Raw genomic sequence first — 14499 nt, forward strand, 5'->3', positions numbered from 1 at the left:
TATGCTTGACTGGCTTCTCCCGTTGCTTTGGAGGACAGGCCTGGTTTAGAGTAGTGTCTGGGGTGTGGGGGCTGGCATCACGGTTTGCCTCTGCTCACCAGACCTTTGACATTTGTGTTCAATAGGAATTTCATAGAAGGAAGACATTGTGGTTGTGGGGTCAGCATTTCCCCCAAAGAGCCAGCCCCCGGCAGGGCCCCTCGCTCTGGCTCTCCCACGGTCGTCTCCCATGAATAGATCCCTTTAGGGATGAGCCGGAGCTCGTTGTCACCAGTGGAAGAGCCTCTATTTTTTTCGCCCAAGTAGTTTAGTAAGTGATTTAATCAGATTTGCATCTACTCAGGAATGACTGTACTCTTTCTCAGAGTTTACAGTCAACAGTAGCAAACAGAATAATGACCCAGGTTTTTACTAAAGCTGAAATTTAAATTTAACTTGATGACTTTTTTCTTAAATGTTTAAATTTACATTTGGATTGTCAAAAATTATGGGGACAAACTGAGCATGTTTAATATCTTTATTACTTCTGTACAGTTTCTTTTGTATGAGTAATTGAGAATGTATTGTTAGCTCTGGGAGACAAATAGCACATCTTAATGCATGTACTAGATGTGCAGAAAATACATGTAATGTGATTTTCTGATTTAAAAAGCACTAGCTCTGTAACAGAGTTGGGTGAAAAAGAATGGAGGCAAGGATTCCCCTTTCTTCACTTATGTCTGGTCCTTCAGGATCCTCAGCGCGGTCCTCAGTCTCATGCCAAAGAAGATAGTGTGGTGTGGCGCAGTGGCAGGAGGACCTGGGGCCACTGTCTGGCTCTGCTTTTCCCAGCTGTTTGAGTTGGGAGAAGTCAGCTTCTCTAAGAGGAAAGGTTGTGCGTGCACAGCACCTTGCTCAGTGCCAGGAGTGCGAGGAGCGCCTGCAGTTCACATACAGGTGCCTTCTCGTCCCGCCCTGGGCTGTGCCTTTGCTGCGGTGATCGCTGGTGGAAAGCATTCCTGCTTGGTTTCACCAGTTTTGCACTTTATATTTATCTGTCAGTTGTTAAGACTTAAATTATTTTGGCTAAGTTTGCTACACTAATGCAGGGTATTGGGAAAATTTTAATTTTAAGGTTAATTTATAATTATTTTGCTATGTTTAAATGAAGTAGTAAAGATTGTTTACATGGATAAACCTTTAGTTTTTAGTCAATGTGGTAATAACGTATCTGAGATGGTCATAGTCACAAGGGAAAGTCTGTAGTTTCCAGAAATTGGTTTCAACTTTTAGATGCAATCTAAAGACTAAACTGTTTTTTTTTTTTTTTTTTTTTTAGTTGAGAGTAATGTTACATATGTTAAAATACATAGATTTTAAAGGCACAGTCCAGTGAGCTTTGACAATGTATATATCTGTTGTAACCGCTACGCAAATCAAAATACAGAACCTATTTATCACCTTAGAAATTTACCTCATTTTCCTTTCCCTGTTGTCCCCGCCCCCCATCCTACCCTTTACTTCTTCTCTGATTTCTGTCACCATAGATTAGTTTTGCCATCTCTTAGACTTAATATAAATGGAATGATGCAGGATGTCCTTTTTGGGAATGGCTTCTTTTGCACAACACAGTGTTGTAGAGATTGATCTGTGTGTCCGTGCAGTTGTGATTCTTGGCGACTTCTCCTTTTTATCTAAACAGCTGTGGCATCTGATGTTGGAATTCATCCTTCATCCTAGGTATACCTGTGTCAGATATGGTTAGCAGTAAGATAAGTCAGTTGTGTGGCCTTAGTAATAATTCATTACATGGGTTTAATAGTCAATAATCACAAAGATACTGTGATACTCAACACTTGAGTATTACATAGAAGTAATAGTATGAATTGAACAATGGTGATGAACTGTCCAAAGTATATACATCTTAGTGTCAAATAGCAATTGAAATGTCAAATAACACTTATTCATCATTTATTATAGGTGCTACAGAATATTTTAGAAACAGAAAATGAATATTCTAAAGAACTTCAGACTGTGCTTTCAACCTACCTACGGCCATTGCAGACCAGTGAGAAGTAAGTTAGATGATAAATTGCATTAACTGTAAAATAGTCTAAACCTTAGGCTGTTCTCTTGTATTTTCAGAAAATAGAGGGTTAAATAGTAAAACAGAATTTAGTGTATCAGTTTGCCTTAGACATCAGCAATTTATTAGGTTAAGACTTCAATAGGACATTGGGATGGCAAAGGAGAAGAATATAAGTAAAACTGTTTACATATGTTTACTGTTATTTTTCTTGGCTCTAGGTTAAGTTCAGCAAACATTTCATATTTAATGGGAAATCTAGAAGAAATATGTTCTTTCCAGCAAATGCTCGTACAGTCTTTAGAAGAATGCACCAAGTAAGTAAGATGCTAAAAATTTGCAAAACTCAGGTTGGTATAATTGGTATTTAAAGGATTAAGTGTGAAATAATTTTATAATTCACATTTCTAAAGATGCAAACTTAAGTTATTTTAAATCAAATCAGCTTTTATGGTAAAAGCTGTATTTTAGACTATCTAGTTTGTATAGCAGGAATCTTCAGAGAAAGACTCGACAAGAATGGTGATTTTTAAGGTGTTCCATGGAGGGAGAGTAGGGATGAAGAGCCTCTGGGAGAGAAAGGAGAATGGCTTGACATCAGGACCACTGAGGGGACAAGTGACTCAGCTCCTTGTGTGCCCTGGGTGCTGCACAGGGGGCCTTGAAGGCCAGGTCTTTCCAGCAGCATCCTGTGGCTTGCCTGCTGTTTCTGGCCTTCCAGAAGCAGATACAGTGCTTTTTGAAATAACATGTTAGGTTGATGCAAAAGTAGTTGTGGTTTTGGACTGTGAATTTTAAATCATGACTAGGCTCAGACACATCTTTATTAATCAAGAACCATTCTAGTCAACACATTTTTGCCAGTGAGAAATAAGTTTTATCCCCGTAGCATAAAAATCTGTGCTTGGGGATTCGACAAACTTGGAAAGCACTTTCTGCATTCTGCTGGTTGTCAAAGCATTTTCTGTGCAAAAAATTGGCAAGATGCTTGAAGCAGTGGTGGTCGGTGAGAGGTCAGGTGAATATGGCAGATGAGGCAAAACTTCACAGCCCAATTTTTCCACTTTTGAAGCGTTGGTTGTGTGACGTGTGGTCGGGTGTTGTGGAGAAGAATTGGGCCCTTCCTGTCGACCAGTGCCGGCTGCAGGCGTTGCAGTTTTCGGTGTATCTCATTGATTTGCTGAGTATACTTCTCAGATGTAATGGTTTTGTGGAGATTCAGAAAGCTGTAGTGGATCAGACCGGCAGCAGATCACCAGACAGTGACGTGACCTTTTTTTGGTGCAAGTTTGGCTTTGGGAAGTGCTTTGGAGCTTCTTGGTCCAACCACTGAGCTGGTTGTCACCAGTTGTCGTATAAGACCCACTTGTTGGCGTATGTCACAGTCTGATTGAGACGTGGTTCATTGCTGTGTAGAATAAGAGATGACATTTCAAAATGATGATTTTTTTGATTCTCGCTCAGCTCATGAGGCACCCACTTACTGAGCTTTTTCACCTTTTCAAATTGCTTCAAATGCTGATCAACTGTATAATGGCCAATGTTGAGTTCTTCAGCAGCTTCTCGTGTAGTTGTAAGAGGATCAGCTTCAATGATGGCTGTCAGTTGGTTGTTGTCAACTTCCGACGGCCGGCCACTCCGCTCCTCATCTTCAAGGCTCTCGTCCCCTCTGCAAAACTTCTTGAACCACCACTGCACTGTGTGTTCATTAGCAGTTCCTGGGCCAAATGCGTTGTCGACGTTGGAAATTGTCTCCACTGCTTTATGACTTATTTTGAACTCGAATAAAATCGCTCAAATTTGTCTTTTGTCTAACATCATTTCCATAGTCTAAAACATAAACAGCAAGTAATAAGTCATTAGCAAAAAATCATAAAGCGAAGTATGCATTAAAATGATATATAACTACATTTATTTAAGAATGTATTCCAGTATCAGATGGCGAATTTCAACGATGCAAAAACCACAAATACGTTTGCACCAACCCGATATAACATGCTATGTTGACGAACTAGGGCTTCGAGGGTTTGTCCTTTTCCGAAATTTTCCTCTGGAGGGACGGAGGCATGTTCTGAATAATCAGCCATCAGTTTTTTTTCTGTGTGACTATTTTATGTTCTTTGTTTACATCAGACATTAAAGGATATTTGTTAATTTCCTGCCAGGTGACTTAAAACAGTAGTGCACATGGAAAGTTTTAGGTTTTAATAGTCTACCACGCGATGTTTCTTTACTTGTGGATTTGATGAAGTCGACACATTTTATTTTTAAATCATCTTTGATCTTTATTCATATAACCCCCAGAAAAGATCACAGTACATTATTCCTTTGGGTTTTGGTTGGTCTCTGGTTTTCCCTTCAGCTTGTGTCTTTTTAGGTTTTGAATGTGATGAGGGAGTAAAAAAAGTGGGAAAAAAAAGTGGCCTTCCTTTTGTGCCACTAGTTATTGCAGTTCATGACAGTTTACCAACCATGATGAAAATACTTTGTTCCCTTAACTTTTTGGCTGGGCTTTGAGGTTTTGTCAAGGCACTTTATACTGGACTATCGATATGGCAAGGAAAGCTGAATGCCAGAGTAACAGAATATTATTAGAAACCGTAAGTGAATATTCCATAGAACCTCAGACTGTATTTTCAGCCCATCTGCAGGCCATTGTTTTTACTTTTATAGCATTTTTGGTTTGCATAAAGTGGCATTATTATTAATTTTTTATTTTTAATTATACTTTATGTTCTAGGGTACATGTGCACAACGTACGTGTTTGTTACATATGTATACATGTGCCATGTTGGTGTGCTGTACCCATTAACTCATCTTTTGCATTATTTACATGACTGTGAAAGAATAGCTTGGGAATCACTTTGATTTTCTTTTGGTGAATGAAGGTCATTTGCTAATAATTTGAAGCCTTTGTAAGGGTTCATATTGTGCTCCAAATGGAAGTAAATGCTTGCCTCCATTTTTCTCACTGGCTGCAGATAATGTGGTCTAACAAATTACTACAGTACATTTTAAAAATACAGTTTGCAGTACCTCTGTTGGGCGTTATATTAGCCCTGTGACTAATTATCCTTGCATTACTGATTAAAAAGCTGAAATAAAGGGCAGTAAAGTAATAGGCTTGAAGCCATATGTTTAAGGCTTCAGTCCTTATATTATCTCAGAATTTGGTATGGCTTAGGTATTATTCTGATCAAGTTTCTCAAATTTATGCTACATGTATACGAAGTGTTAGAGTTCCACGGGGAAATGGAATGTACAGGACAAAGTTTTCCTTCTCAGCTATTTCTCTTCTTTTTTATTACGAATTTTCTGAAATTTTCATCATTCCCATTTTTAAGACTGTTACTTTCGTCTTTTTGTCCTATGTGTGAAATTTCGGTACCGTTTTACAGTCTACCAAATGCCATGTATATATACACACAGACACATACATATACGTGTGTGTGTGTATATATATGTATACACACACACATATATATATGCGCCTATATATAACAGTTTCATATTCATTTTTTTTTTTGGATACAGAATCTTGCTCTGTTGCCCAGGCTGGAGTGCAGTGGTGTGATCTCAGCTCATTGCAACCTCTGCCTGCCGAGTTCAAGTGATTCTCCTGCCTCAGCCTCCCAAGTAACTGGGACTACAGGCGTGCGCTGCCACTCCCGGCTAATTTTTCTATTTTTAGTAGAGATGGGGTTTCATCATGTTGATCAGGCTGGTCTTGAGTTCCTGACCTCAAATGAACCACCCGCCTCAGCCTCCCAAAGTGTTGGAGTTACAGGCTTGAGCCACCATGCCTGGCCTTCGTATTCATTATTTCTTTTGTTGTTGTTTTTTTTTAATCTCTACACCAGCTTGATTTCTGAATGTCCAGCCCCTTTCACAGCTGCCTGTTGGTTAGACCCAGGAGTTGGCAAACTATGGGCTGGGTCAGATTCCGCCTACCACCTGTTTCTATAAAAGTTTCACTGGCACGTGCTGTACTTTTTCATTCACCCGTGTTAATGGCTGTGTTTGTACTACTGTGGCAGCACTGGAGTTGTGATAGAAACTGTCTGGCTCACATACCTCAAATATTTACTCCTTGGCTTTTTATAGAAAGCTGACTGACCCCCAGGTGAGATGTGCTTTCTCCCTTGGGACCTCGACCTGGCCCTAACCTCTCCATTCCCTGTGCGTTCTGAGGCTCACGTTTGTTTTCTCAGTATTTTTGCCATGTAGGATGTCTGTCTTCCCTCCTGAAAATTGAAGTTTCTATCTGGTGTCATTTTTCTTCAGGCAGAGGGATGCTTTAGTTTTTTGTAATTCAGGTGTGTGACTGACAAAAATGATGCTGGATTTTGTTGTCTGAAAATGCTGCCTTCGTTCCTGAAGATTTTTTTTTTATTCCCCCTGGATACTGAACTCTGGGTAACAGATTTTTTGTGTCAGCATTTGAAGGCTATTGCTCCACTGTCTTTTGGCCTTCGCTGTATCTGGTGATTGTCTGGCGACGGCCTCCATTCTGTTCTGATCAGCACGATGTCAGATAGTTGTTCCCCTGTCCGCTTCCTAGATTTTGCCTTTATTTTAGGTTTTTGACATTTTGACGGTGATTATCTTGGGTATGGTTTTCTGGCTTCTTGAACTTGAATATTTATGTCTTTTACCAAATGTGGGGAGTTTGCGGGCATTATTTCTTCAAATATTTTGCTGCTTTACCGTTTCTACTCTGCTTTGGAACCCCAGTTCCACACATGCAGACCTTTTGCTGGAGGTCCCAGATTTGCTCATGGCTTTCTAACCTGGTCCCTGCTCTGTTCTTCAGGTTGAATGGCATCTGCTGTGTCCTAAGCGTTCACTGTCTGCCTCTCTACTCTCTTGTTCGTCCCCGTGCAACAAGTTTTTAGTTTGAGAATTATTTTCAGTTCTAGAATTTGTTTCAGTTAAACATTTTTAGTTCTTAGCTAAGATTTTAAATTTGTTCATTCACTACAAGAATATTTTTCTTTATATCCTTTAGCAATAATTAGAATCACTGCGTTAAGGTCCCATCTGCTGATTCTTGTATTGTGAGGATGGGTTACGTCTTCGTGATTCTTTGTATTTCTAGTGACTTTGAATTGGGTCCTGTTTACTGTGGGTTGGAGACTCTTGACCATGTTAGGTTTCTAGTGACTTTGAATTGGGTCCTGTTTACTGTGGGTTGGAGACTCTTGACCATGTTAGGTTTCTAGTGACTTTGAATTGGGTCCTATTTACTGTGGGTTGGAGACTCTTGGATCATGTTAGGTTTCTAGTGACTTTGAATTGGGTCCTGTTTACTGTGGGTTGGAGACTCTTGACCATGTTAGGTTTCTAGTGACTTTGAATTGGGTCCTATTTACTGTGGGTTGGAGACTCTTGGATCATGTTAGGTTTCTAGTGACTTTGAATTGGGTCCTGTTTACTGTGGGTTGGAGACTCTTGACCATGTTAGGTTTCTAGTGACTTTGAATTGGGTCCTATTTACTGTGGGTTGGAGACTCTTGGATCATGTTAGGTTTCTAGTGACTTTGAATTGGGTCCTGTTTACTGTGGGTTGGAGACTCTTGGACCATGTTAGGTTTCTAGTGACTTTGAATTGGGTCCTGTTTACTGTGGGTTGGAGACTCTTGGACCATGTTAGGTTTCTAGTGACTTTGAATTGGGTCCTGTTTACTGTGGGTTGGAGACTCTTGACCATGTTAGGTTTCTAGTGACTTTGAATTGGGTCCTGTTTACTGTGGGTTGGAGACTCTTGACCATGTTAGGTTTCTCTGAAGAGTATTGATTTGCTTGTCTGACAGGCAGTTAACTTGGTCAGGCTCAAATTGCCAACTCTCCCTTTGGCAGATGCTCAAATCTCAGTCCACTTATTTTAGACTCAGCTGATCTGAAGTTGGCCTTGTGCAAGTTCCGTTCTGCTGTCAGCCAGAGATTTAGGCAGAATTTAGAGACAGAATTCAGGGTCACACTCACCGTGGGTTTCCCCCAACTTCCCAGCGACTCTGGTTGAACCAAACCCTGTGGATTTTTGTCGAAGTTTTAGCTGTTCCACATAACAAAGTTGGCTGCCATTAGCTTAATAGTTGAGAAAGCAGGAGGTGCCCTGCGCATTCTTTTTTCCAAATGTCCATTCTCCAGAATACACCTGATGTTAACTAAAAAATGATTGAGGCAGGTCTCATTCGATAGAGGTTTATGTAGCTGCAGTTGAGGATGTGCCAGGTAACAGGAGCATTTGTGCTTTTTCCAAAGGGGGCTTTGAGAAGTTCAGTTTTTAAAGGGGAAAGAGCAAGCAGGAGGGGGAAAAAAGGGAGGCTGGGAAGCAGTGAGGCAGATGCTTAACACTCTTGTGAGCCTCTGATGAGCCTCAGTAAGCCTGCATTTTACATGGGAAAGAGGGAGCAAAGTCAGCTGTGCATTTGTCTCAGGGTTCTCTCTCACGGGAAGGGTGATTTCTGCTCTTGTCCTTGTCTGTACCTATGAAGATAAGCTGGTAATTGACATTGCCAGGGTGAGATATGATAGAACTCGGTTTTAGGGCTTGTTTTTATGGGGGATACATGTTCTTATAGATTTAGGGGCTCACAAGAAATCTTGTGAGCACTTTGTGAGGAAGGCCATCTGGGGAGCTATGTGGCCTTCTGTAGTTGTGGGCACCTGGCGTATGGATGAGGCCATGACATAGGATTGTGGAATGACAGCTGTCTGTTCGGCAACAAAAGGCAGGCAGTATTGCACAATTCAGTTCCCAAGCTTCACTTTCCCTCTGGCATAGTGAGTTTGGGTCCCAAAATTCTGTTATCTTTCATGCTCCTTTTGAGTGCCTCTAGGTAGTCACTTTCTATGTTTTTTAAAGTTTTGATGTTATTTGCAGGTGAGTCAGTTTGATAGGAGTCACTTGGCTATAGCCAGATTTATAGAACCCATTTCCTTTTAGATTTTCAAATCACAGTTCTTCCTTCCATCAGCTGTGGAGGGGTCCTTGCAAGCATGCTTTGTATAGGTTCTCAGTTCAAAACAATAGAAACTGCAGTCTGCCTTACATGCCCTTGTGCCGTTTGCTGCATTAGTGGCAACACACTGTCATTTGTGTTGTGAGGTTGTGATAGCTGGAGCGTGCCCAGTTTGCCTAGAGCAGCTTTCTCAGGCATGCATACATTCAGTGCTTGTGCATACGCTGCCAACACGTGCCTGATGCTGGCTGGCTGCCGACAGACCCTGTCCTAGTGGAGCTGGTGAGGGAGACAGATAATTGAAAATTGTATAGATAGTTAGAAAGCTACAATTGCAGACATGCTTATGAAAGAAATCCTATCAGGCATCAAGAGCAAACTTGAGGGGAAGATCACTGAGCACTGAGGGGTGAATGGGAGGTAACCAGGCAAAAAACGAGAGGAGGTTTTTCTCACACCAGCACTTCGTCGGTTCTCTGACACTGAGTTTCCAGTGGTTCAGTTCTATTCTGACACTTGGCTCCCACGAGACTGCCACATTTCAAACTCAGCTGCAAGTGGGGGGTGCCCAGGCTATTCATACTCCTACCCGACTGAGTACAGATTTGGGGGTTCCCAAGACTCCCCTCGGGTTTGATAATTTCCTGGGATGACCCATGTAACTCAGGAGAGTGCTTTACTTCCTGGTACCAGTTTATTATGAAGGATGCAACTCAGAATGCGATGGGTAGAAGAAAGATGCAGGGTGAGGGATGGGAGCGGAATTTCCAGACCCACTGGGTGCAGCACCTCCGTGCTTTCAGCAACCCAGAATCTCTCCAGGCCCCTGTCCGTGGTGGTTTCTAGCGTGGGCTCTGTTAGGTAGGCATGCATGATTGACTAGATCCCTGGACATCGCTGATTGGCGCTGTCTCCAGCCCCCTTGTCCTCCCTGTAGGTTGCTGGGTGGGGCTGAAAGTTCCTCCCGTCATGGTGGTCTTTGTCACACCTAGCCCCCACCCTGTAAGCTGTCTAGGGGCCATCCCAGAGTTATCTCCTTAGCATAGACTCAGGTATGACAGAAAGGCGTTCATGATGGGTGACAGAAGACACTTCTGTCACTCAGGAAATTCCAGGGGTTTTGGGAGCTCTTTGCCAGGAACCAGGGACAGCTTATCTGATATCACAGGAGAGAGAGCACCCTGAGGTGGGTATTGGCTGTGGCTGGAGCCTGTGAATGGAGAGGAGTGGAACAGTAGGAGCCTGGATGGGCAGGCGAGATCAGGTCCTGGAGACTCTGATTGGATCTTAGGTGACTGTCAAGAGTAGTTGGAAGCCGTCGATGGATTTGAAGCTTGGCAGTATCATAGTCGGCACTCTTCTGTAAAAGGAACTGTCTGCTTTGTGATGAAGGGTCTGGGTGGGGTGGAGGGCAGGAGGACACAGAGACTCCAGAAAGGAGGATATTGAATTTTGTTGAGATTCTTTTCTGTGTTGAATAAATACCTGTTACCTTAAAAGCCACTGACTTATAACCATTTGGTAATTTTGTGGAGGTGTTTATAAAGTTACTTAGCAAGTCTGGCCGGGCTCAGTGGTTCACGCCTGTAATCCCAGCACTCTGGGAGGCTGAGGCGGGCGAATCATGAGGTCAGGAGATCGAGACCATCCTGGCTAACATGGTGAAACTCCGTCTCTACTAAAAATACAAAACAAAAATTAGCCGGGTGTGGTGGAGGGTGCCTGTAGTCCCAGCTGCTCAGGAGGCTGAGACAGGAGAATGGTGTGAACCCAGGAGGCGGAGCTTGCAGTGAGCCGAGATCTCGCCACTGCTCTCCAGACTGGGCGACAGAGCAAGACTCCGTCTCAGAAAAAAAAAAAAGTTACTTGGCAAGTCTGTTTTTGCTTAGGCATTGTAGTCAGTGCTTCTGGGATCCACGGCCGGTTGCAGGCAGTGTCTTCTCCCGGAATCTCTCTGAACCATGAAGTGGGTAACCACTTCCACGTACACTTGTGCATGCATGCATTCACTCTCCTGTTTTTGTTTTTCCCCCAGAATGACCCTATGCCTAGACTTCTTTTGTAGCTTATATGACTTTTTCCAAGCATCATTTTATCCCAAAAAGGGATCTCTTTGTCTGTGGTTGCCGCTGCAGTTGATACTTCCAAAGTGGGAGGTGTGCCCCGGGGCCTTGTCCTCCTGGGGTCCTTGTGTGGTCCTGGAAGGCGCAGCCGCAGGTGATTTGCTCAGCACTGGGGCAGAGGCCTAGATGATGGCGTTCCATAGGAAGCACTAGCTAAGATGGCATAAAAGAGTTAGTCTCGTTATAAAATATCCAGAAGCTCTAGAGTAGGACAGAGTGAAAGATCACCAATAAACTTTTCACCCGGATGTGATGATCGCCGATATTGCCTTCCATTTCTCTAAGCTTTGGTGTGTGGGAGACACATGCATAGCTAGGGCCAGAATTGAAGGCCTGCCTCAAGTAAGATGAGATAGTGAGTGTTCTCTCAGGAGAGCCTGCCGGTTGCATTTGGGCAGTGAGGTGACCTGATTTGACCTCAGTATGGGGCAGGTGTGAATAGCACAGGCAGAGGCTCCTCCTTCCCAGATGTCCAGTACAGAAGACATTACATGTTTTGCTGCAAATTAAATGATTGCAGATGTGAAAACAAGTTATCCCAGAGGAGAGCTGTAGAATAATTCTAACCGCTTTAATGTCATTAGGAGAGTTTTTCAAATACCACTTTAACGGCAGCTCATGTCTGTCTGATGGTTGCCTTATTGTAAATATGTACAGTGAACTTCCGTGTACAGACCTACTATTGAATTGTTAGTGTGTTCCGGTATTTTTCAGTTGTTAACTCGTTTAATCCTTTGAACAACCCATGAGGCAGGTGTTTAAAGATAAGAAAGCTACGACACCAAGAGGGTGAGGGATGTGCCCAAGGTCACACAACTGTTAACTGGGGACTCAGGTTTGGAGACAGGTTGTCTTCATTCGAGGTGTGTATGTGAAAGGTTGATTCTGAGAGTCTCTGATTCATAGTTCCACCTCTTTCAGTTGGCATTGCTTTTCCCAGGCCTGGCAGCTTCTCTCCCCACCCTCGGCTGCCCTATGGCAGCCCCCGTGAGAGCCCCCAGCCAGTTAGGTTCCTCTCCCAGCGCCAGGCCCAGGCGCAGCTGGAGCCCAGGCTCCCTTCTGTTGGGGGCAGGGCCCCTGCCTCACTTTGGGAGAAGAAAGCCTGTAGTAGGGAGAAAGAAGATAGTGAGTGCTCTCTCAGGATAGCATTTGAAATGCAGTTTTCCTTCAAACTGTTACTCTAAGTGTCGGAGAATTCCCTGTACTACATGATTTACTGTAGACCCTGTTACAGTAGGATTTAAAGAGCCTTTGGACTAGTCCGGGAATGTGGAACAGTGGCTTGTAAAAAAATTGCTTCTGTGGGAAAAATGAATTCTTGGAATCTAATAGTGTCTTTTAAACAAGTTTTTAAAATAAAACTCATAAGTTGGGAATTTGCTTCTAGTTTATGATAGAAAGGAGGTTAAATTCTGATGAAAATAGAACTTCATAAGTTCTCTTAACCTAACATCCTGGTTGTACCAAATTTTATTCTTATTTATTTTGATGGTGACTCAGTGGTCTTCTGATACTTTCCCTAAAGAAATACTAAAATACCCAGTAACTCTCCAGCTCTTTGTTGAGATGCCAGCGCATGGGCTGGCGAACAGTGGAGATAGCAGGATTTGCCCTGTTCCCATCTCAGAAGTACAGCTCTTGATATAGTGAGGGTGCCCGGATCACTGTACCTCAGGGTCTCCCCCATGCCTGGGACTACCACACTAAGTGTGTTGTATGTAAGACTGTTGCTGGGGCAGCCCCGACCATTTCACCATTCCTCCTTGAGTGTTCTAGGCACACCCCGCCGCCCCCCCCCCCCCCCCCCCCCCCCCCAATTCCCCAGCTTCCCCCGATCAATATACTTCGTGCTGCTTTAGTTCCGCTTTGGTGACGTTCAGGGCCACCTAATGACCTCTCACAACCCGGTTATCATAGTGAAAATGTCTCAGAGCATCCTGGCTCTGCTTCATGCCACCATGTGATACTGGGGACGCCTTTTCCTTGTGGAGTTTCACATAGGTTTTTCCTTGTGGAGTTTCACATAGGTTTTTCCTTGTGGAGTTTCACATAGGTTTTTCCTTGTGGAGTTTCACATAGGTTTTTCCTTGTGGAGTTTCACATAGATTTTTGATGGTTCTGCTATGTTCTCTGGCTATCTGGGAGATTACAGAACGCCATGCCTGTGGAGGACTGGAAGGGAAACCTACCCTTTTTGTAGCTAAAGTTGAACCACTGTGGTGCTAGTTCATGGGTGTTATTAGTTTAGAGGGCAAGGTGGTGGTGAATTCTTGCTCCAGTCCTTTACTCAGATAGTTCTAATATGTTGTACATTTTCTGTAAGGTGATACTGAAAACAGTCCATCAGGAGAAAAATTTTCTTCTCTAGAGACTCAAATTCTTAGCGTATTTGTTCTTTGAACTGTTTTTTAATAAATCGGTTAACTGCAATGTTTATAATTTTCAGTTTCTATTCTGGTGACAGTTTTTTAAAAAATGTGATTTTGAGTGAAGTTGTTTGAGGGGATATGGGTGCCACTAGCATGAAGGCCAGGCTCAGAAGAGGATTCGGGCTAAGGCGCTGAGTTCCGTTTGGGGTTACTGTGCATTTCAGTTGGAGATGTCACCTGGGAGGGTGGAAGCGGAGACTGGGAGCCACAGACTTCCCACCCGGCCTACTGCATGTGTGGGAAGAGTTGTGGCCCAGGTAAGGGTTAGGTTTGGATTGACAGCTCTCCTGGTCACCTGCCTCATGTTGCTTGCCCACGTCTGTCCCGGTGTCCTCATCTACAAAGCAGGGGTGCTGGTGTCACCTACCCAGAGTCTCCCGGAGGTGAAGTGGCCTGGTACTTACAGAACCATCTGCAAATGCTCGGGGCCCTGCTTGGCGTCTGGAGCTGAGTTCTCCTGCAGCCTCTGTTCCACCAGGGCCCTCCCTGTGCACCATTTGTAACTTTGGTTGTGAAAACGTAACTTCACGCTGGCTTTGGAGGGCCCTGAGTGAACTGGCTGTTTTCAGTCACATTAGTGAGGGACTTTTTTCCTTGCCCCTCCCACTTCTACAGCTTTGTCTTCTCTTACTTTCACTTTCTGCCCTTAGACTGGGGACATTTGATGACTGTCTTTAACTGGGGGATATTTTTTCTGTGGAAGGTGGGGTCATGGTGCTTTCTTTTCAGTGCTGCTTTTGTCTCGGCTGTGGTGTTCGGGGATGTCTGACAGGCAGTTGGCTAGCCATGGAATCAGGTTGGACGTAGAGAATGATTTCATGAACTTCATGAATGGTGTAATGAATTGGTATGATATTTTATTCATTGTCTGGATCTTATTTTTTAATGTCCATATTTTAATTATTTTTTTTCCCAAA

At 43.3% G+C, this 14499-nt stretch overlaps 1 protein-coding gene across 9 annotated transcripts in view; it reads left to right on the forward strand.

Annotated features, from left to right (window-relative positions):
• Nucleotides 1–14499, forward strand: part of ARHGEF7 (Rho guanine nucleotide exchange factor 7) — a 180511-nt gene that overhangs the window by 116845 nt on the left and 49167 nt on the right. For all 9 annotated transcript variants that reach the window (XM_030921998.1, XM_030921995.1, XM_030921994.1 and 6 more), the window contains 2 exons: nt 1960–2054; nt 2287–2382. In XM_030921998.1, the coding sequence (XP_030777858.1) occupies nt 1960–2054; nt 2287–2382 (191 nt within the window). Of the gene's footprint in view, nt 1–1959; nt 2055–2286; nt 2383–14499 lie in introns of those variants that run through there.

This window comes from Rhinopithecus roxellana, chromosome 18 (genome assembly GCF_007565055.1).
Source record: "Rhinopithecus roxellana isolate Shanxi Qingling chromosome 18, ASM756505v1, whole genome shotgun sequence".
Taxonomy (NCBI): Eukaryota; Metazoa; Chordata; class Mammalia; order Primates; family Cercopithecidae; genus Rhinopithecus; species Rhinopithecus roxellana.